Genomic DNA, 21,929 nt, shown 5'->3' with positions numbered 1-21,929 from the left:
ACTAGTCGTACCAGCTTAGCCAATCTGTTTATGATCAGGCTTCCATTCATACCTCCATAATAGCTTAATAATACTGAGTAAGTTGTAATTAATTTAACTGTAAAATTTTATTATGGCTCCAGCCCAACCTATTCCCCTGGCTACTGACCTGTAAATGCCCCACTAGGATTCCATTGGCTTTACGAGGATTTAATTTAAAACTTACAAAGATACCAGAATGGCCACTCTTCATATTGGTAATTATCTTAAAAGTCCTTATTGTATCTTTTAAATTAGGAGACAAATACATAGTCGATATTGTTATGGCTATTGTTATTAATCCATGTATACATCGAGACGGACAATTTGTGAACATATCTCATAGCATTATAAGATAAAAATTGACTGCCAGGTTCAGCCATTTTGATCCTTGTTCAGTTTTTGTTTACCACAGGCATTTAACCCATTGGTATCCATATGGCTAGATTGTATGTCATAAGCAGTATCGCAATATGCATTTAGGTCCCAGAATAACGTTATATTGCCATCAGGATTGACCCAAAGCCAATCATTTATAACATTTGTGATATACAGAATGATGGAATTTGTCCGAGTGCCTCCTGGTGGATCATATACTGTAATCAATAGTACCTATGTTAATGAGTCCAGATTAACACCTGTGGTTGCATCAAACATCAATACGCCACATAATACATATGGGTGTCTATAATCAATTTCATATTCATGAAATGAACGATGGGTTCTAGCGCCTATAATTAAACTTCCCTTAGGGTGACCAGAAAGACCTTTCTGAGCATTCTTCAAATCCATCAGCCACATTTCTTGCAAAATGAAGATGAGTCAAATATGGAGCCCCTCCCTACATTCACTTGAAGGCTTGTGACCATGCATTCCAAGAGAGGAGGTTTAAGGACTCAAATTGATTGTTAGGAATGTTTCATCTGACCAGTTTGTAAAATTGCTGGTAGCCATTCCCATGATGTTATATGATTAAGATCTACTTTAACTTGTCTATTTGATTCAGGATTATACAATTACTGCAACCAGAATGACTGCGATCCCCAAAATGTCGACCGGTTTATAACTTTTGACCCACTTTATACACCATATAAATGTGGGGGATGGGTATAGTATTTTATACATGTAGGGGGGCCTGCAGGGGGTCGCCCCCGCATACATATGGGGTGAAAAGGGGGTCAAAATAATTTAAAAAAAAATCATTTTAGGGGGTAGCAGTAATTTTGGTGCAGTAATCGCATAGATCCTTTGATTCACAATAACACTTTTCAAGCTTTAGGATTACATATGATATTAGCAATTGGTTCAATATGGGGATAGCCTTTAACCATGATATGCTCTTCAAATGAGCACCCCATTTTTAAAAATGACGAATTATAACTTGTTATAAGGCTGGTGGACTGAGATGATACAAAATGGATATGAAACCAGTTTCTGGATTGCATATTTGGGGCTCATTACAAGTTGGGCGGTGCAGGAAAAATGCAGCGGTATTACTGCATACCGCATGGCCCAAATATATGGCAAAAAGTTAGTGGATTCACCTCCAGCTAGTTATGAGCTGGAGGTAAATCCGACAGCTTTCTGCCGAAGTTTGCTAGAATTACTGTGGCGGAATTACCAGCGTGGTGAGTCCGACAAAAATGCCCCATTGATTCCTATGGACTAAGCTTTCCCTGAACCAGATCTTTTCCTTTCCATACCCAGGGCTAGTTGTATGGGTTGTTGATCTTACATTTACATTGTTTGTGATTTCCTTAATTTCAATTCAATTCCAATGAGTTATTATAAATTGACTCTTCGATCATTCTCATATCTGTGACTGTGCATTTGCAGGTTGTTCAGGGGATCGATGGCCTGGAGGTACAGTAACATCATATCTCCTCTCTGTCCTTTGATCTGTTTACCCAAGTGTCCAATGTCGCCCAGGCTTTTTTTGCGGATTTTATTTTTATTTTCCATTTCTTTTCAAACAGCTTTTTGATGTGTAATTGAAATCTTCCCTCAGTCTCTGTCAGTCACTTTAGCTCCAAATTTCTCACTAGTTATTTGAGCAGGTGCTTTTAGATGTCTTGAAGCTTTTTAGAGGGCTTACTAGCTTTCTTATTCGATTTTCTTCTAGCCCTTTTATTGCCACATTTTTTTCTCCACCGCATATGCAACTGAGTTTCACTACGCATTGATATTGCAGTAGGATTCATATAGTTCTCACAAAGATTCTCATTTGACTCCTTGGTAATTCCTTATAACAGAGCAGCGTTTACTTCATTGTAAAGTTTTATGCATATGTCCAATAATTAATTGTTATCAATAAGAATAATTTCCTCTAGATTAACAATTTCATTATTCACTTCCACAAATTCAATTGCACTATTCACTTTACTTGAGGGGTTACTACTAATCGAGTTCAAGGGGGCTTCCTTCCACATACAGGATGAGAAAAATGCTGTAATTTTTCCACGAGATGCAGATGTAGTACTGCTTGTTGAACACAATGAGTGCATATCCAAGTTTAGAGCCTCAATTAAAGGGGTAGATTTCCCACTCAGCAGCAAACACTCCATGCCCTTATCGGGGCTGCATAAATGTCTCATGACCAAGTTGACAAGCTTTTTGATGGATCTGTCAATACTGGCGACGCTTTCAATTCAGCTCAAAACAAGGATAGTAAAATTCAGTCCTACCTTAATGTAGTTGCTGTTTCATGCGACGTCTCCTTTTGGATAAATAGATGATGAATGTGTATTCTGGTGGTAGTGTTCTGGGACCAGTTCTAATGTATTGAGCTGGAGACTGCAGGCAACCTCTGAGAAAATGTATGAAGTTTTGGAGGAGATGACAGGACTCCTGGAACTTTGGGAGGTGGCCAAGACTTCCGAATGTGCATAATCCACCAGAGAAGAATATGCAGTTCTGTAGGATTTGGTACACGGAAACACCTGCTCAACACAGGAATCCCTTTTGCCCCAAGGACATTGGGCCTCATTACACGGAAGGCGGTAAGGGTTTACCGGTACCGGTAAGGGCACCGGTAAACCCTTACCGCCTTACTACGAGGTCCCTTTGCGGGTCCTCCCTTAACGCCTGGTTTTTACAGGCGTTAAGTACGGGACCCGCAAAGCGACCTTGGTGCTAATTACGGTACCGCAATTTGCGGTACCGTAATTAGCACCTTCACCATTAACATGGAGCCCTATGGGGCTGACTGGCAATGGTGAAGGGGCAATGGTGGATGGCGGAATTAGCGCCCCCACACACCTTGGAATATGGCGCTAATTCCGCCATCCACCAAGGCGGACCCGGTAAGGTACCGGCAGCAGCCATGGCGCTAATAGAGCCATGGCTTACCGCCTTCCGTGTAATGAGGCCCATTGTGTCTAAACGGTCAATGCAGCACTTTTGTGACATCAGGATAGAACAGAATATCCAATGCCCCAGGAGAAGCAGATGTGGTCCCCGGTAGTGACCCCCTTCCGCCTTAGCTTTGTCAAACAGTTTGTAAACATTAATAAATGGAAATGTTGACCCTTACCAGTCCCTTCTTGGATACGAGTATACGTTTTTTTTCCTCAAAGATACTTGTGCTGAACTGCAGCAAAAGCCCTGGATCTCACTAAGTGAAGATTTTTCAGGCTCCTCACGAAGGATTTGTGAGGGTCTGCTGCAGAAAAATACCTCTCAGAACCAATATATCCTATGAAGCTCGTTATGTACGGCGATTGAGGCAACAGAAGAACAAAGCCATTTTCAACGACCAATTTGAATAAAATGACAAGAAATATACTCCCCTAAGAGTGCCAAAAGTGGTGACTAAACATCGCAGTAAACAGGAAATGGGGAGGAGACTTGTGTGGATGTGAGACTATTAGGATGCTTTAAAGTGACTGCACACATTTTAGAAATGCTTGCTGGACATTACAGACCTATTCCAATCGGGCTGGTAAGGAGAGAGAGAGCGTGATGACAGAGAAAAATAGGTATATTTCAACACAATAGCATTTCGTAGCCTGAAAGAGGCGTGTGTGTGATGCACAATGATGTGAAAGGGTATGGTGCATACAAGGGGTGGTATGAGTTTAAATTGGAGAAATATTCTTGCATTAGGCATGGGCTTAACTGCTTGAAACAATAATAGTTTAACCCTTACAGAAATAATTGAAGCATGAACAGTTATCTTTAACAATAAATTGTGGTGGGAAAGAAATCACTTCACTGTGTTTCTAATTCATTTCTTGAGTAAAATCTAAGGGAAAACTAAATTGAAAGGCCAGCATGAAGGGTTATTATATTGAAAGTCTGTTAGCGTGGAAAACCGACTGCACCAATTATGGCTGAATTAACCCCTCCTCTCCACTGGCAATCCAACAGCTAGTTCTGGTCATACCGAGAAAAATTAATAAGTAGAACACTGCATTATCAGATAAATGTCACACTTTTATACTTTGAAAATTGATGTGAAAGTACAAGGTGCTTAATAGCATTTATGGGCATTGGATGTCGACAGTAAACTTCAATGGCACATGTCCTTGTCTCCCAAAGAAAATGTAACTGCATATCGGTTCCTTGAAATGTCAAAATTGATACCTTATGATTGGGATGAGATTACTAGTTACCGTTGTCATTCTAAACGAAGTCAACCTCATGCTGAATGGCAGAGGTTTTTGGTCTAAAAGAAATCTCACTGCACTTCATCCCAATTGCATAGCAGAATCATAGCCATGGCAACTGCTATTCTGTTATACCTAACATGTTCCAAATAACAGCCTGACAGAAGTTTAAGAGCAAGAGAAGTACACTACACTATAGTGGTTCAAGGTAAGGGAGCATTTCTTTTTCGTGTAGGATTCAGATGAAGTCCCAATAATGTATCCACTATCTGGTGTTCAATGGCCGATCTCATGAAGGGCCACTAGTGGAAGCCTGTAGAGTTGCAGGTGTTTGGTTCCACATAATTACCAAACTGTACTAAGGTCAACACGTAACCAGGGTTTCTGAAGAAGCCATGACGCTTACAAAGTAGCAAGTGTTTGGCCATTATGATCAAGTAGGCATCCCACAGTAATGAAGAATTTGTTTCTTTCTATAGCAGATAGCCTCAGCAAGAACATTGCCTTGCATGGAAATGTCGATAAATGTACATGTATTGTACTTCAGGTTACTTTTAAGTCCCACAATTTGTGAGGGTGGCCTTAATATTGTGTCAGTTCTATAGGACCTCCTTAAACAACCCCAGGAATTTTCCATTCAGGAGCTCACCCTTAGCATTTTAGTGAACATTCGAAAAGACACTTGTAGGTTTTTCTGTTGGTCAACTGCAACTTTACGCAGTCTTGATCACCTTCGCTGGCGGATGGCCTGTACAAGTCTTTAAAAAATATATCAATATGTTTTTATGGAGGTGTGCAGAACTGTCAGTATATGGCTGCAAAATTTGAACACAGCACTAGCCATTGGCAAGGGCAATCCGTCTTGAGAAATAAGACATTTTATATTCCTTTATAGTGCTGACAACCTGCCCATCCGTTCAGCCACACCTTAAGGCGGTGGGTGCACGTCCCGCATTACTCACAGGAGGCAGCCAACTGCAGAGACTCACAGGATTAGATGGTCTACTTATTTACCATGCAAGGCAGGGTGTGGCGGTATCCACCAAACAATGTCCTGAAGTGCTAACCAATGCTAGCAATTCAAGGCAACCTCCACATGTGGCCCCGAAGTAGACTTGAGGGTGTGGCTGCTTGCATAGTCCACACAATTGGGTTGTGCCCGAGGCATTGAATGTTTGAGACATCTATTGACTTCACCCGTGCTCCTCAGCCGCCAGGGCTTCTAGATCCCCCCGCCCCCGCTTCCCCCTTGCCACCCCCAAGGAAAAGGCAGGAACTGACTAGGCCTCTATCCAAGTGAGGCAGAAGTCTGGGGTCAAGTTACAACCAGGTACAACTATTCCAGGCATAATGCACAGTCGACCAAATTGGGTGGTAGGCTGGTGAATTACCCCCTACCCAGTCTACCATTTATCTGAGATTTTGCAGTACATTAATCATATTTGTCTTCTAATAGTCTGACAAAAAATCTTTGAAGGTACCTAAGCTTATTAAATGTCATTTTTGAATAGCAAGCCCCCCCCTAACCTTGGCCACCTTTCAATGTGTGAACAGTGCTTTATGTGGTATGAAAAAGGTAACTACTTCATAGCCTATGAAGTGAAGCAACATAACCCAAGTATGCATTGGCAGTGTTTTGTTAAGTTCCATGATCCAAGCATCCCCATCCTAGTAGACTAAGCAGAATTTTCATCCCGACCCAATCCCTAGCGTTCAAATAAAACTGTTGCTCAGTGCAAGCAAGCCCTCCTTTAAGCACGCAGATGCCAACACAGTACAACAATTCAGGGTTCTAGACGATACGAATTTCTGCAGCAAGTAAAAATGAAGGCACCGCAAGTTAAAGTGATTTGCAAAGGATCACATCATTTGGCGTAGCATCAAATACCAGCTCTCCCTCATGGTTATTGGTAGGGGTACACTGGTACAGTATGGTTGACTCTTTGTTGTTTGTGCACTTGCATCATGTAAAGACTGGAGGGGGGTGTCTGTACTCCTGCTCTTTATATGGCAGAGTGGAATCACAGAGTACCCCAGCCAAGATTCTCTATAGGGTAGCTATGGGCGAGCAATCAAGGCATAAGCTCTCAGGAGGTGATGCAGGCTGGTTAAGTACAGTACAGTCCCCAAGCACCAATAAAGGAATGTCCACACACTATGTTAGTGATAACCCAGTCAATATATAAATAAGGTTCAAGGTAATGTAGACAATCACAATAACACACTTTATGCTTAGGTTAATCAACAATGGCAAATATATACAGTTTCTATCTGGTACCACATTTACTCTTTTGTTCCATTGAAATGCATTAACTGTACTCAGTTCAAATGTCATACAAATCAGTTAATAAAGTGAATCAACAATAGACATAGGAGGAAAGCAGGGTGGTTAAAACAATAGGCAGAATACTGGCCCCCTACGACCAGGCACAGTTCTGTATGAGGATCCCCCCACCTGGGCAACCTGTAAAAGATATAAAACAAGCCCAGTCCATATATTATCCATTAGAGTCTCATTTCCCACTAGAAGGGTTCTACCACCCCAATGTACCTGGAATAGCAGAGTTCGACGTCGGGTCGGCAACGGATCCTTCTTGAGCGGCTCCCTTTAAGGCAGGAGCCACGGATCGTTGAGATCCCTCGATGAAATGGTGCACAAATGCTTTGAGGCCGCAGCTTTCGTCCTGGCAGTGCTCGGCGGCGATCGGTTGTGGACGTCCTGCGAAGAGGAGGCTTGCGGCGCACCTCCGCAACGATAGTTTGTTGCCGCAAATAGTCACTGAAGAACTTTGGCACAGCAAGGGCGTTGAGTCGTCCGGCGTCTCTGCGGTCTTTGGGTGGCAGGAAACACACCGGCGGATGCTACTCAGTATGTCGGAGGCCTTGACTTTCTCCGGTGGGACAAAGCAGTCGGCAGTGCTGGCAAGAGCGTCCTTGAATTCAAAGTGTCTTAATCAATGGAGCGGCTCGGCGTCAAGAAGTTCCTGCTTCTGGGCAACACAGCTTCGACGGGCCTCCAGCGGTTATAGCAAACCTGCGAACCCTGCCTCGACGACGGTGGTCGGCTGTCCGGTGCATCTCTTCGTTCTCCTCAGCGGACCCAGTCTCCGGTTGATAATCTTTCGAAGGCTGGCTTCCAGGGCGCTTGGGTGAAGGTTAGCAGTGCACGATAGTCCCTCGTAGCTCGGGAAGAGGTCTACTAGCCAGGTCCTCTCTTGGATCAGTTTTGACGGCACAGCAGCTTTCGGATTGCGGTGAAGTTAACAGCAGTCAACCTTCTACTTCGGGCTCGGCTTCGAGATTAAGCATCAGTTTCGACTTCAGCTTCTGAACGATTTCTAGCAGTGAGAGGCCCCCAGATATACTGTTTGGACTCTCATTCATTCTGCTGGGTCGCAACCAATCACTCAGAAGGGCATTCAGCAGGCAGCCAATCAGGCTCACCGGGCATTCAGGCCATTCTCCTCCCTCTCAGACACTCACAACAAGGAATGCGTATTGGGACAAGTACCCAGCCATTCAGCATTCCACACTGCATTCATACCAGTTTCGTGCAGGGCTTTCTTAGTCTTTGTGCCACACACCAGAAACTAGACACCCATAACAAGAAGTGCATATTGGTCACACACACCATTCACCCAGGTCCGACCCGCAGGGTGTACCCACAAGATACAGTCACTGGGAAGGCTCCAGCCAGTCTGGCCTTTATTTCCCCACAATATCATATATGGAACTTCCACCTAACAGCCAGTCAGGGGGAAGGGACAGAGTCAAGGCTTCCCAGGACTTTGGGAAACACAAGGTGTTCACTTCACTGACCTCCGACTTCAATGACGATTTATGTCTTATTTTGAATAATCTCAGGGGAACTAATACCGGGACTATCCTTTTGGGCGATCTGAACAGATGGCGAGGTAACCCCTGTGACAAAGAGGCTATAAGCCTAGAAAACAGTCTAGCAAACATCGACTACCATATTGCTAATAAGGGCTCCACTTGCATCTCTGGTAATAAACTTGACTGGATTATCATTAATAACGTTCAACCGACAGTGACCGACACCATTCCATGCATTTGGACAGATCATCATAAAGTTGAAGCCACACTTTCCTTCACTTCCAAACTCGATCATATTAACAATTCCCCTAAATCAGTCCTAAGCAGAAATTTTAAAAAAATCACACATGACATTCTTAAAGAAGGTCTTACATATGTTATGAAAAATACCACAGATAACGACTCTTGCGAGAACATCATCCGCAAATACAGTAATCATTTCCTGGAGCTACTTGACAAACATGCACCACTTAAAAATAAACAGGCTCGCCCTAATCCTAACCACCAGCATTGGTTTACGCCCGAATTGAGCATTCTCAAGACAGCTAAAAGGAAATTAGAAAGAACATGGCATAAAACCCCTTCAGAGGAAAATAAAGACAACTGGAAAAAATGTGATCTCTTATACAGAGCTAAACTGACTGAAGTAAAAAAAGATTTCTACAATACTCAAATCACCAGTGCCTCTAATTCCACCGGGAAATTGTTCCAAATCCTAAAATCTTTTGAAAAACCACCCACACTCTCCTCTCCCTTCCAACCAACTTTGACCGACTGCGATGCAGTTCAACTTGCCTTCTCGAATAAAATTAAAAAAGCCAGAGACTCTATCATAAGTTGCAATGTATCGATCCCACTACCATCTGTGCAACCTAAGACAACAAACCCGGACTTAAACATTCCTAAATTCAAATTTTACCCAGTTTCTACTAAAGACATGAATGACACTCTTTCCGCCATGAATTGCACCACCTGCGCTGAAAACATCGTACCTCCAAAACTGATTTTAGACAACGTTGAAATCTTCTCCCCTTTTCTCTGTCGTATGACAAATGCCTCCTTTAGAGATCGGAAAGTACCGACTGGAATTAAAACTGTCACAGTCACCCCCCTAGTTAAGAAACCCGGACTAGATCAACAAGACCCCACTAATCTTAGACCTATCACCAATTGCAATTTCCTGTTGAAGGTACTCGACAAAGTAGCAACTAAACAGCTGCAAGAGTATGTAGATCAACACAGCCTGCTACACCCCCAACAATCGGGCTTTAGAAGTGCCCACAGCACAGAGTCAGCTTTGCTTGACTTGCAGACCGAAATGTTGAGCATTTTGGACAGAGGTAAAACAGGACTGTTAATCCTCTTGGACCTCTCGGCTGCTTTCGATTTGTTAGATCATGGAAAGCTCCGAGAGGCCCTAGGCGCAGCTGGAAACTGCTCCCAAGATGCAATAGATTGGGTTTCATCATTCTTGGAAGACAGGAATTCTAAAATCAATTGGGGAGGCGATTCCACCTCTCCCAAACCTGTAGATTGCGGCGTCCCTCAGGGAGCTAGTTTCTCTCCCTTACTCTTTAACTTATATATTCGCTGCCTCTGTAACATTCTATCACAACTTGGAATCTTTTTCACCAATTTCGCTGATGATACACAGCGCATTCTGGAATTGAGTGGAAATCATTCTATAGACAACGACAAGCTATCGCTCATCTATAACACCATTGAAAACTGGATGTTAACACACTGGATGTGTCTTAATAGTTCCAAAACGGAACTCATGACCTTTGGAAATGCCAAAGCCTTATACATCTTGGCCCGGATTACTCCGAATTCTCTATAAAAGACTCTACCATCAAGGTATCAAGTAAGGTCAAAACCCTAGGTATTTACCTACAATCCTCCCCAGGTGCAGAAGCCCAAACTGCTTATCTTAAGCGAAATTGCCATTACTATCAAAGGCTCCTCTGCCGAATCAGACCATTCCTAAACATCAAGAATAGTGCCACGATAGGGAGAGCTACTATTCTGTCTCGCTTGGATTATGGCAATGCATTAATGCTTGGCGCCAGTAACAACTGCCTGAAACAATGCCAGATCATTCAAAATAATGCTATCAGGTCCATCGTAAACAAATCTAAGCGTGAACACATCACTAAGGACAGAAATGATCTTCATTGGCTGGCAGTGAAGGAACGGATCCTGTTTAAATCACTGACCTTAACCCATCGATGTCTCTATGGCACGGCGCCAGCATATTTAAGAAGAAAATTCAGCTGGTATGAGCCGAGTCACTGCTTGAGATCCACCAAACAAGGATTGATCAATCCCAGTCTCACAGGCAAAGCCACCGGCCTTGGTCGAGCTTTTCCAAACCTGGCGATCTCTCATTGGAATAAACTGCCTTGCAGCCTTAGACTGGAAAGCAATATTCAACTCTTCAGGAAACAATTGAAGACCTTCTTCTTCAAATAACTAGGCTTCTACTACATCACATTGGGTCGCTTTTTTTGCTTCCCTTCTCCTTTCTTTTGTGTTGTCCCGTGAATCTCTGGTCCCGGAGTCTTTTTGTCGCGCCCTGATGCTTGCGAGCTTTGGCGCGTAATAAATAAATAAATAAAAAAAATAAAATAAGGTAACAGGCAATAGAAAGCAGGAGGCCACAGGGGCCATCTTGTATCCTATTAGGAATCAACTGATTCCAATGGCAGGGCCTGGGTATCCCAAAATGGAGGATACTCACAGCACCTGTCAAATTCAGCATGGAACTGCCACCAGTCCCTACCCTGCCCTGTGGGCCACACACAGGTGCCCAAAAACATATGCTAGGGGCACAGGGTTGTACCCCCACCCATGGGTGCCACAGTGGTATCCCAAGTGTTTGTACACCAAACCAAAAAGAGGAAGAGCTGCACTGCCAGGAGTCCCACATGGACTCCTGGGCAGAAAATAACACAAATGTACACGAAAAAGGGCTACAGAACAAGGACAGTGAGGCCCTGTCCCTCCAATGCATTTCCAGCAGCATCACACATCACGCACTGCCATTTGTGAAACCCTCAGCATATCTCTCAAAACTTGATGTCCTGTCTTTTTGAGTGACAGGTCTTTTTAATCTCACTCATCTGTCCAACTTAAAGGTTTGGGGGCACAGGGAGGCACTGTACTGTCACCACAGTGGTCAGGGCAGAACAAGTGTTTCTCCCATTCACATGTTCCTATGGTTTTACTCTGTACCATAAGCCACCATCAGTGAGATGTTACAGGGACACTTCCTACCTCTTATTTTTACAAAGCAACATCTTTTAGTACATTTTAGATGTGTCCAGGACAGTGAATTTTGCTTTACATTTCTTTTCGGTGCACTGCTGTACACGTTTTTACTGTGCTATGGCCATTTGCAGTCCCCTATACTGAAAATGATTGCACCTTGGAGGTACCAGTCCTGCTTTTGTGTCTTTTTGATTTTTGGTTGTCTTTCTACCTTTCAATTCCAGAAACTCCCATACAAGGTAATGTATTTTGTGGGGTCCAACCTTTGACTCCCAGTTAGTACTTAGTTTGTAAGTAAATGGTTGAAACTGGGATTGGGATCGTCTGGTCCTAAGCCAGGCTGCTGCCAGAAATTGTCTGTTGCTGGGCAGATGGCCATCCATGGATGGAAGGCCACACTACCTGTTTGAACGATAGAGGTCCTTCCTACTGGTGGGCTAAGGCAGGCCCCAGCCTGGATTTTGGATAGGAAGAGAGGCGCAGGAGCCCTTCTGGAGGAACCAGTGGAACCAAGATTTGGAAGAAAGAAGAAACTGGAGCATAGAACTGAAGGACATCTGCTGATGGAACATGCATTGCCAAAGTCAGTCATTGGGGAAACAATGGATCTTCTTCAGCGACCAGGGAAGACTTTAGTTGGTGTCTTCCTACGCTAGAGTTGTGGGCCTACCCACTCTTGAGTCCGCCACTGCTGTCCTGCTGTCAGACTTTGGAAGTGTCCTTGGAGCATCCTGGGGTCTGACCATCCAATAAAGGGGTATCAGGGCTGCACCTGGCACGTCTAAGGTAGAAGCCTAACACTTGGCAGTTCTTTTAGCCGAGGAACCCAGTCTCTTACATCAGCTGGTCTCTATTCTCTACCTCTCTGGAACCTGTGTTTCACCACCAACAAGACCTGACCTGTAGTGAGGCCACATACCCAACTCACCACCCTTGGGAGTTGTAGCAGTCATCTCTAAACATTGTCTGTCTGGATCAGCTGTTGTACAGCTGCTAGCTAGACTCAAACCAGAGACAGAAATCGACCTCTGCACCTGCGACCCCTGGGCCAGGTGAACATAACACTTTTGCCCCCCCCCCCCCTCCCCTTCTTCCCATAAGGATTCACTAGGCTTACAGTCCAATCCCCTAACACTACCCTTACCTGATGTACAGGCAGTAAAAGATCCTTTCTGCGCATGCCTCAGTGAGCCGGAATTGGCAGTGACCACATTGCCTTTGGGAAACCTTAGGATTTTCTCTTAAAAGTGTGCTTTTGCTCGTTTTAAAGCTTATCTGCAGAGGTGTTTGAGACCTCTAAACCCTTACCGGTTTGAACTACTTCTTTAGAACATTAGGGCTTGAATTACTATATTAGGAAGGACTGATCAAGCTACTTAAGTTAACTGTCTTATAATTTATAAGTAAGCCACTTTTCTGTCCTCTACTTTACTCAATTATTTTTTTATTGCTTTGGATTGGTGCCTTTAACTGTGTGTAATTGAAAATCATGTTGTGCAGCCCTCCATTTAGGGCTACCTACTGTACACACATACGTGAGAGTGTGTAGTTTATAGAATCGTTGATTTTTACCTGAATGTGTTTTGGCCTAATAAATAGCATATGTGTGGACCTTAAATACCTGTCAGTCTGTGTGTGAATGGTACCTACATATCAAAACCCTGATCTAAGTCTAAGCCTTAGTGCCCAGTCTACGCTGTGCAGACAGAGTTTGGTTAGACCAAGAATTGAAAAACCTTACTTGGCCACCAGGTTGGCCTCTCAGAACCCCTCACCATGATACATTTTGATATCCCTCCGAATGATACAGAAAGGGTGTGCCTAAGCCGGATATATGCAAGCACATTGACTAGCGCATTATTAAATTATTAGCACTAGTACACAGCCCTTAACAATGCACAGGTCACCTTTGAGAATAGAGTGACCTGCACATTTCCTGGAATCTTCCAACAAAAGTGCGCCACCCGGGCCTTCATGAAAGTGCTTGATTCTTTGGATTTGTATTTATTATTTTTATATAGCGCTTTACGCCAAAGCACTTTAAATTATAACAACAGGATTACATTAGAAGCACGAGTACAGAACATGAGTCCAAATAATCGAAAACAGTATAATGAACACATTTCTGAGAACTAGGAACAAGATGAAAATAGGAAAGAGTAGGAAGGAGTAATGAAGGGCTGTCAGGAGAGAGGATGGAGAAGGTGAGATTTTAAGTAGGAGCAAGAGGAGATGGAACGGATAAGGAGAGTAGAGAGTTCCAGTGTAGAGGGGCAAGGAGTTGAAAAGATCGGAAGTGGGAAGGGGCGCAAGGAGAAGGAGGAACAGTAAGGAGAAAGAGGTCAGCAGAACGGAGAGTGCGTGAAGGGGTGTAGAACGAGAGGAGGGAAGATAGGTAGGGAGCGGCAAGGTCATGAAGTGATTTAAAAACATGGCAGAGGAAGTTGAATTTAAGTTGAGAGTGAAAGGGGAGCCAACTAAGAGAAGAAAGGGAAGAGAAGATGGATTCGTGAGGAGACAGGAGGCAAAGAGTACGGATGGCAGAGTGATAGAGGGATTTGAGGGGGGCAAGATGAGAGGTAGGAAGGCCAGAAAGGAGAGCAGAACAGTAGAAAAGGCGGGAAAAGATAAGGGATGAGATTAAGAGTTTGGTAGTGTGGAAGGTGAGAGAGGAACGGATTGTGCGAATATTGAAGAGGTGATAGCGACAGGCTCCAGAGGTGAGAGAGATGTGGTGAGAGAATGAGAGGTAAGAGTCGAGGTGGAGGCCAAGATTGCGGGCAGAGGTTGGCAGGGTAAGACTGGAGGGGGGAAGAGGATAAGAGGAGTGGGAGAGGGAGGAAGAAGTGTGTTGGCGGGAAAGAATAAGACTTCCGTCTTGTCAGTGTTAAGGGAGAGAAAGTTGGAAGACATCCAGTTTTTAATAGCAGTGAGACAGGAGGAATGTTTAAGGTGGATGTCAGAGGTGAAAGAGGAGAAAGAGGAAAAGCTGGGTGTCATCAGCATAGAAATGATGACCTGAACCAGAAGTGAATCAGGGCCTGAATTTATAGAACAGTGTATATTTCTAAGCTCCAATAGTTTGCTTCTACCCATTTGCCATCTAATTACAGTCGCCTATAAATGAATAAAATGAGAAGCTGACACTCCCAAAGGTTTTAATATTTGAGACCTTTCTCTTTCGACTCTTTCAATACCTTACACATATTAATGCACTACTTTATCTTGGGCCCCAAGTTTTATAAACATTTAAATATACGTCACATCTGGGGGAGGGTGGCTTGGGCAAAGGGATATTTTACTTTTTTTATAGTGCTAAGCTACCCTGTCGGGAACACATTTTTTCTGAATTTTAGACCGATCAATACCACTTTTGAGAGAGAGAGAGAGAGAGAGAGAGAGAGAGAGAGAGAGAGAGAGAGAGAGAGAGAGAGAGAGAGAGAGAGAGAGAGAGAGAGAGAGCGAGCGAGCGAGAGCGAGAGAGACAGACAGGCAGACAAAGAGAGAAACAAAGAAACAAAGAAACCCATTTCATACTTTAATTAACAGACATCTGAGTTTAGCTAATAGATGCCTAGTATGTGGTATATTTGCCTGGCACGCAATGGATCAAACCAAAAAATGTTTTCCAGCCAATTTGCCCTATTAAGATTACCCACTCTGTTATGGACAATGTTACGAGCTGTCCACGGGTTTGCAATTGGCCAGGAAATCGATGAACCCATCCAACTTGAGACTGAAATTGTTAAAGTTATGAAAAACTAATAATCAAATTAAGTTCGCCAAGAGAGGTCAATTGATTTTCAGATCTTATACCCCCTCCTCCTCATATTCCCCATTCACTATTCCCTTACATGACTTTAATCATTAAAACGCCCTACATTGGTCTTCCTTTTCTTTATTTTGCGCTTCTGGCTCTTCCACATCTACCTAGTCTTCACAAAGCGCACTTGGGCAAGAAAGAACGTTTTTCATTAGGACTTTCAAGTTGTGCCTTTCCCTCTACATGACGAGGAAGGAACTCTTTCTGCTTTAAGGACATCTTCCTTCTCTCGAAAAGAAGCCGCATTCAACAAAAAATAGGAAACAGGAAGCAGTGCCACCACTTCACAAGTGTTATGTTGCCGTTCCACTCCTGCTGGGTATTCCTAAATGTGCAGGCTTCTCCCCCAGAGAAATAAATGAGGGACAATCCACTGCAGAGGTACTTCCTGGTACAGTAGATGTAAACCACAGGAGATAAAAATTGAACCCGATTTTTCAAAGTATAGATTGAGGGGAGCGTATGGAATTTGAATCTCTTCAACTTGCCAGAGAAGACGTTCACGCTCCAAAGTCAATGTGACCTGTCCTTGCAGATTTTCATTTCCACCCCTCGTGTGTATACATTTTCCTGCATACATGCATCATAATGAGAAACCACAGTCCACATTTCATTATTGGTCCATGACAGCTAAAGCATTTCAGACGTTGAAGAAGGCAGAGATTGACTGAAGAAACAGTTGCTGAACTTAGTAGGCCTGCCTTTGCTATATCTACACATTGAACCTAGAGTGATTTCTTGTTGCACTTCCCTTTACTAGTTTGTTTCAGGGAAAAGTTCTTATCTATTCTAGGATCGTATACATTGTTTTGGATCAACTAACCAGTGTACACTGTCAAATAAAAATACTAATATGTATGCAATGGGTATTTAGAACAGTTGTTTTTATTTGCTTAGTGTTTGGTATGAATGAAGCGAATCTGACATCAATGCCTTGCCTCGCTCTCACCCTATCTTTCAAACCCTTTCTCGTCTTCCTTCCCCTCCTACTCCTGACCCTTCAGCCTCTTCCACCCTTTCTCCTTCTGACTTCGCAAACTTCTTCTCCTCCAAGATTCTTTCTCTTCGAAAAAAAATGAACTGCTTTCCCTACACCCCCCCTTCCTCCCTTCCCTATTCAACTTCAACCTGCATGTCTGACTTCTCGCCTGTCTCCGCTTCTGACGTGTCCCTCCTCCTGTCCAAAGTCCACCCTACGTCTGCCCCAACTGACCCTCTCCCCACACCCCTTATCCCTAAGATCTACCCTCTTCTCATTCCTTCACTAACTTCCTTCAACACCTGCCTTTTCTCAGCTACCTTCCCCTCTGCATTTAAGCATGCCACTATCATACCTATTCTGAAGAAACCTTCTGCTGATCCCCTTCTTACCTCTATCTACCGTCCAATCTCTCTTCTCCCATTCCTCTCTAAACTACTTGAACGCCTCGCCTACTCCCAACTCTCAGCCTTTGCCACCAACCCCCCTCTCAATCTGGTTTCCGACCTAAACACTCTCCTGAAACTGCCCTCACTTATCTTCTTAACTCCCTCCTCTCCGCTCGATACTTTAAACAATCCTCTGTTCTTATCCTCCTAGACCTTTCGGCTGATTTCGACACGGTTGATCACCCCCTACTTCTCAACACTCTTTCTTCCTTTGGTTTCAAAGGGTCTGTTCTTAACCTGCTCTCCTCTTACCTCTCCTCCCGCTCATTCGCTGTCTCCTGGGGTGGTTGTTCCTCGTCTACCCTCCCTCTGGAATATGGCATACCCCAGGGTTTGGTTCTCGGCCCTTTCCTATTCTCTCTCTCTTTACACCTCTATCCTTGCCCCTGTTATCTCCTCATTTGGTATTTCTCCCCATTTCTATGCTGATGACACCCAACTCTTCCTTTCCTTCTCCTCTGACCTCCACCTTAAACTCTCTTCCTGCCTTACTGCCATTAAAAACTGGATGTCATTCCGCTTCCTTTCTCTCAATACTGATAAGACTGAAGTCTAATTCTTTCCCTCCAACACTTTCCCCCCTCCCTCTCCTCCACCATTCATTCACTTTCCCCCCTCAAATCTTCCTCTCTGCCCACGCTCGCAATCTAGGCATTCACTTCGACTCCTCCCTCTCCTTTTCCCACCATATTTCTCTTTCCTCTCACGCCCGTCGCTACCAACAATATTTGCAAAGTCTGCTCCTCTCTCACCTTCCATGCTACTAAACTTTTAATCTCCTCCCTTATCTTCTCTCGCCTCTTCCATTGCTCCTCTTTACTCTTTGGACTACCTGCTTCTCATCTTACGCCCCTCAAATCCATTCACCTCTCAGCTGTCCGTACCCTCTGTCTCCTTGCCCCTCATGGCTCCATTTCTGCTTCGCCTTCCTTCCTTGACTGGCTTCCCTTTCACTCCCAACTTAAATTTCATTTCCTCTGTCTAGTCTTTAAATCTCTCCATGATCTTGCTCCCCCTTATCTCTCTTCTTTCTACACTCCTTCCCGCTCCCTTCGTTCCACTGACCACTTACTTCTCACCGTCCCTCCTTCCACATGTGCCTCCTCCCGTTTCCGCTCCTTTCAGCTCCTAGCCCCGCTGCACAAACTCCTTACCCCTCTCAACCCGCTCTATACCTACCTTTTCCTCCTTCCGCACTTCCCTGAAATCTCTCCTTCTCCATTCTCCGTCATGAAACCTTCCCCACCTCTCATTCTCTCTCCTCCCCTCGCATCTTTCCTATGAACCTCTCTACCCTGCGTCTTCCCCTTACCATCCTTTATTTTCACCCTTTTACCCCTTCTGTTATCCTCCTCCTTCCCTTCCTCACCCCTTCCCACACATATTAATTGCTCTACTTACTGTTTTTATTGGTTTGATTCATGATGTAAACTGCTTCTACTGTTATAATGTTCTATGTATTCTGTTGTTATAATGTAAAGCGTTTTGGATTAAAGTGCTATATAAACACAATAAATACAATGCTTACGATCAGCTCTATGGACTGTTTATGCGTGATAGGATTATTGATTTCATATGTCCCTATGAACTATGCTTGGTTCATTTAAAAATGTGTTCTACATGTTCTGCTGAAATTAATTGTGAGCGCATTTCTTACCCCTCTAGTATTAAATGGCACGGATCAGGAGCATAGGGTTCACAGTCAGCCATTAGAAATAGGTATGCATAATATAAACCTTGAGAATTGTCCTTTGTATTTTGAGTTACAGCATTAACTCTGCAAGGCAATGTTCAATCTGGGTTTACGTTTTTTTCTCAAAACATACACACGCACACAAACACATTCATTTTCACAACACGCTAAATTATGAGCATTGATGCTATCAACCTTGAATCAATTTACCTCCCTTTACTCTGGTCTCACAGCCAATAATTGAAGCAGGGCAACGTTCATTAAGAAAGCAAAAGTCAAACGGGACCAGGTGACCTGGCCATTGAAGAATTAATGCATAAACCTCCCCAGGCAGGTTTACATCTACAAATAAGTGAATACAATTAAAAGTGCTTTGAAACATATAAACAGTAAAAGATCTTTTGGAATTGTCCCCTGTTCAGTTTTAGATATTAGGTGGTGCACAAGACGCAATGATTGCATGGGTGTACAGCTAGGAGGTAGAGGACATGGGAGGACACGCCGCTTGTGGGTGTTATTTGGCTATTGATCCACCCACTGACTGCTCATAGCCATCCTAATTCCTATGGCTATTCCCACCCACTAGCTGCCCCGCCCTGCCCAAAAACACATGCCATTTAGATCGCTTTGAGCTAGCTCTACCAAGCAGTCTGCTGAGAGTTAAGAACTTAAATGCAGTTGTAAACGTATCCACTGTTGTGATAAATATTTCTTAACCAAGTATGCCTTCACCTACTTCATTATATCTGTTCCATGCACTGAAGTCCTGTTGAAAACAAGCACTGACAAATCTGTTTTGGAATGAGTATAAATATTAGATAGGCATTTGCCAAACATTGCTATCGTATGCATAGGTAAATCACACAATTTTCCAGCTGTTGCCAGGTAGTACCATTATGGCAGTGCCTGGGAAATGCATATTTCCATGTCTAAACATAAGCCAAAGACGTTGGTTTTGACAATGCTTGTTCAAGCAGTGATTAGCACATATTGTATTGTGCACAGTATTCCTAACTGTTGTAGTGCGAGAGACATTTTCTTTCCTTATCTTCTGATGTTTTCCATTAAAAAAAGTATGTCTTTAATGCAACGCAATGGTTACCAGTATAAATATGCAAATAGCACTTGGGAGAGGCTCTGCACATACCCATTGGCTGGAACACGGGCTAGATTCCCTGGTATCAGGACGCGTTCTACAATTCGCTGCTGGTGCCTTCCCAGTTTCCTATTTTGTCGCTTGCTTACCATACTTTCTACTGATCTTTTCTCAACCCCGGGCCCCACAACACTAACCTCAGGTTGCATGCCCCCAGCGCCTCACTCCCATTACCCTACTTACTTGCAGTCTGCGGTTTGGTCCCTAGACACTCTGCAGACCCTCTCGAAATGGTTGTCACACCCGTCTCCATGTTATATAGTGGTCATCTTGTTTTGTAGATTTTATTAAAGGAAAATCAGGCTAGCATTGTAGGTGCGTACCTCATTTCCTTAAAAACGCAATATTAGAACTCTAGAGCAAGCTCCAGGGGGCCAACAGATGTAATCATTGTGTTGGTGGTGGGCTTGGCCTGTAAAATCCTCACAGAGCCCAGCCCTACTATTGCTCGTCCTAGCGTGATGTTAAAGGTCAAGCATTCTGCAACCCTCCGCCCCCCAACCCGAACACAATGATTACATTTCAAGATAGTAAAACGGCCTCTTTTTCACTGGAAACTCTCATTCAGTAGCATATACAGGTTACAGCTCAAGGTATGGTGTGGAAGAAAAATTAACAAACATAACTCTAGCTGAGATCAATACACTTCACTCACAAGGTATCAAAAAACGGGGAAACATTCACTTACCATCTTTTGTTAGGTTCATACCCCCAAACACCAAGGGTCCAATAAACTGTGCCCGGATGGCCCCTTCTAGGTACACAAAGATCGTGGGTAAATTCCGATCAGGATAGTTGGGGATGCAGGTGGTAGAAATCGCTTTGATGAACTTGACAGCTGGAAACGTCCTTGCCAGATCGCTCAAGTGCTGGTTTATAAGTGCACATAAAGGGATTCTGATGGAAGCAAATACAGATCACATTTTGGTCAGTAACAGCAGAAATACAACAGAAGCTGAGTGATATTCTTCTATATAATACTGGACAGAAAAGATCAAACCTGTAGATAACATGGTATATATTATGGCAAAATGGCAGGGTATGGTGATACAAGTAATGGCCGTACATTGACTGTCAAGAAAGACTGCTTAATCACAAAAATAAACAATGAATGGTTGCAATGTAAAACTAGCAGAGACTGAATTTTCATGGGTCAGGAATTTGTGGACGGAACTGAATCAGCACCAAAAGGGAAAAAAATAAAAATAAACCAATGATAAAAGAGTAAATTGGATCATAAATGGTTTCTCTTTAACATCATAACTAGTGCTTTGAATCTTTTACCCTCTTAAAGCCCATTATTTCCAGTCCACTTATCAGAATTCGTTGCCAAACCTCCAGATTACAGGTTTGAATCCCAACAGTTGATATAACCTTGCATTCTTTCAAAATATTTAGAATGGATACCTATCACTTTGTCAAAAGCAGCGGTCTTCTGAGGAGCAAAATGCAATTCACTTTGTGGAATGCACTTAATAAAAAGTAATTCTTGTTTTTATTATGATTATTGTTAAATATATGGTTTCGATGAACACCATGGACGTTTGACCACCCTATGGATTATGCCTTGCAGCAAGCGACATGCCTACAGCGCAATGGGGACCAGTAGGCGGGGGCAGGCCATATACCCGAGCTTCTAAAATGATCTCCTGCTAGATGAGCTGTGCCTCGAACGAGGCACCTACTATAGGCCCAATCCAGCTGTAATTCACAAGAGAAGCTCAACATAAGGGTTGCAGGAATGGGCAGGTAGATAGGCCTGCCTACACTCTACGCCACTATTAGAGTGGTGGCAAGCACTATTGCTTTGTTTAATTCATGTAATGATGGATTGCATCCTATCAGAACTGCGGCTGATTCATGGACACAGCGGACAGATGGCAAGGCCCACTATACCTGCAAGCAGGCCTTTCACTGTGTACATGAACATGCATAGAAACTAGGCGAAGGTCCTACAAATTCAGTGGCAATGTCCTTGTGTAATGAACGTTTTAGAATGCTCTCACAGCAACCTTGACAGTTGAACACTGTTTCCCGCAAATCCCATGAACTCGGAGCTGTTCGAGGGAGCCTTTGACTGAGATTTGTTCCCACGAG

The 21,929-nt window shown here is 43.6% G+C and overlaps 1 protein-coding gene across 2 annotated transcripts in view; it reads right to left on the bottom strand.

Annotated features, from left to right (window-relative positions):
* The window catches only part of PDCL3 (phosducin like 3), a 239,092-nt gene that overhangs the window by 21,154 nt on the left and 196,009 nt on the right, over positions 1-21,929 (bottom strand). For both annotated transcript variants that reach the window (XM_069636704.1, XM_069636705.1), the window contains exon 5: positions 20,521-20,729. In XM_069636704.1, the coding sequence (XP_069492805.1) occupies positions 20,521-20,729 (209 nt within the window). The remainder of the gene's footprint in view (positions 1-20,520; positions 20,730-21,929) is intronic.

This window comes from Ambystoma mexicanum, chromosome 7p (assembly GCF_040938575.1).
Source record: "Ambystoma mexicanum isolate Mex_15411 chromosome 7p, UKY_AmexF1_1, whole genome shotgun sequence".
Taxonomy (NCBI): Eukaryota; Metazoa; Chordata; class Amphibia; order Caudata; family Ambystomatidae; genus Ambystoma; species Ambystoma mexicanum.
The sequence above is the reverse complement of the archived record's forward strand: the minus strand, read 5'-3'. Positions and strand labels throughout refer to the sequence as shown.